The sequence below is a fragment of the Antrostomus carolinensis genome, unplaced genomic scaffold (genome assembly GCF_000700745.2).
Source record: "Antrostomus carolinensis isolate BGI_N321 unplaced genomic scaffold, ASM70074v2 scaffold34284, whole genome shotgun sequence".
In the NCBI taxonomy this organism is placed as follows: Eukaryota; Metazoa; Chordata; class Aves; order Caprimulgiformes; family Caprimulgidae; genus Antrostomus; species Antrostomus carolinensis.
The window spans coordinates 4,602-6,241 of NW_010311980.1; the positions used below are offsets into that span (position 1 = coordinate 4,602).

The 1,640-nt window shown below is 52.2% G+C and overlaps 1 protein-coding gene across 1 annotated transcript in view; it reads right to left on the minus strand.

Moving 5' to 3' along the window:
• The window catches only part of HPS4 (HPS4 biogenesis of lysosomal organelles complex 3 subunit 2), a 13,088-nt gene that overhangs the window by 2,166 nt on the left and 9,282 nt on the right, over positions 1-1,640 (minus strand). Inside the window, exon 10 of the mRNA XM_029084725.1 lies at positions 614-746. Within this exon, the coding sequence (XP_028940558.1) occupies positions 614-746 (133 nt within the window). The remainder of the gene's footprint in view (positions 1-613; positions 747-1,640) is intronic.

Genomic DNA, 1,640 nt, shown 5'->3' on the forward strand with positions numbered 1-1,640 from the left:
TAAAGCATTTCCTCTAAGCCGGAGAGAGGTAGGACACTGCTGTGAGGCTGCCAGAAAAAGGGCAACATTAGAATGAAGTGGAGTAACACACGCACACGGGGCTTTCAGTGGTGCCCCGATGGTCCACCCATCGACCCAGGGCAGCACTCCCTAAACCACTGGCTGCTACTGGTTCCCAGTTCCTGCTTCTCACAGGTAGAAAAGACTGACAAACACTCTGTTGTACTGCGGGATAAAAGGCATCACACCAGGGATGAACGAAGGCAGGGGGAGGGAGGGCAAGTCTGAGGAGGATGCCGTGTCCTGTCCTCGGACCAAGCCCTCAGCAGAAGCCCAAACATCTTCCTGAGAGAAGCACCAGTGGCAGCTGCTCCATCTCTCAGCAGCCTCTGGCTCTCGCCCAAACAAAGTGATCAACAAGCTTTCAGCAGATTATAAACAAACAAAAGACAAAGCTTCCTCAGTAGAGCCTTATATCCAGGCTATATGGTAAGAGTCACAGCAAGCAATGTTTCCGAGAAGTTGTCTGAAGCATGAGAAAAATTTCCCATAAACCCTGTTCTCCTCATTCCCTCCCCTGAAGCGGCTGCTGCTCCAGAAGCTGCAGACTTACCCGTGAGGACGTTCTGAACGCAGTCATAGTGAGTGAAGCTGTAGGTTGTCTTGGCTGAGGACGAGGAGTCTTTGGGCAGAGTCTCCCTCAGATGAACCTCGAGGCCGTTCAGAGAAGCCAGGCTGCTGTGGTACTGCAGACAGGGCAGAAAAGGCAAGTGTCAGAGCAGAGGTCCTGCCTTGCCAAGGCTTCTCAGGAGGTACCGGAGGGAGCTGGGGGTGACAAAGGGGCTGGACCCCTCCATGTTGCTGCTGCCCAGGTCCCCACCCAGGATTGTCTGGGAAACTTGGGCACAGAGGAAAGCAGAGGAGTCTCACAGCTTACCAGTCAGTGAGACGGGGACTCAGAAAAGGGCACTCTAACCTGAAAATAAGCCATTAAACCACCTGATGCTATTAATTACAGGAAAATGCAAACCTCCATTAATTTACCATCAAACATTACTCTCCAGGGTTCATTTTCACATCCTGCAGCAAGGAATATTCCTTTGCTTACCAGCCCTGGTTACACCACAGACAGTCCAACACAGGATGCAGCTTTCCAGGCTGGGGCTGGATTGAACAGCCTGCAGTGTTTCCTGCAGCACCCTCTCAACACACCAGCAAATCTTCTAGCAGGCACCCAGTCTCTGCTCTGAGCTTCTGGGCAGCTGCAGACTGCAGGCACTGGGCCATCACCAGAAGGAAAAAAATAAAATATCTCCTTCTCTGGAGATATTTAAACCTGTCTGGATGCAATCCTGTGCATCCTGCTCGAGAGGAACCTGCTTCAGCAGGGGGGTTGGACTAGATGATCTCCAGAAGTCCCTTCTAACCCCCACAATTCCATGTCTCTGTGAAAAGACAAGGAAGCAGCCTCAGCTGTGGGATAACGACCCAGAAGCAATGGATTTGCACAACAATGTGCTAACATGAAAGCCAAGCTGCTCTCCTGACTGGACTTTCAGCAGCACAGCTGCCCTGGCCCTGCTGAGGGGCCCTCCAGAAGATTAACTCCATAATCCTCCAGCCTGCCCGTGCCCTCCTCC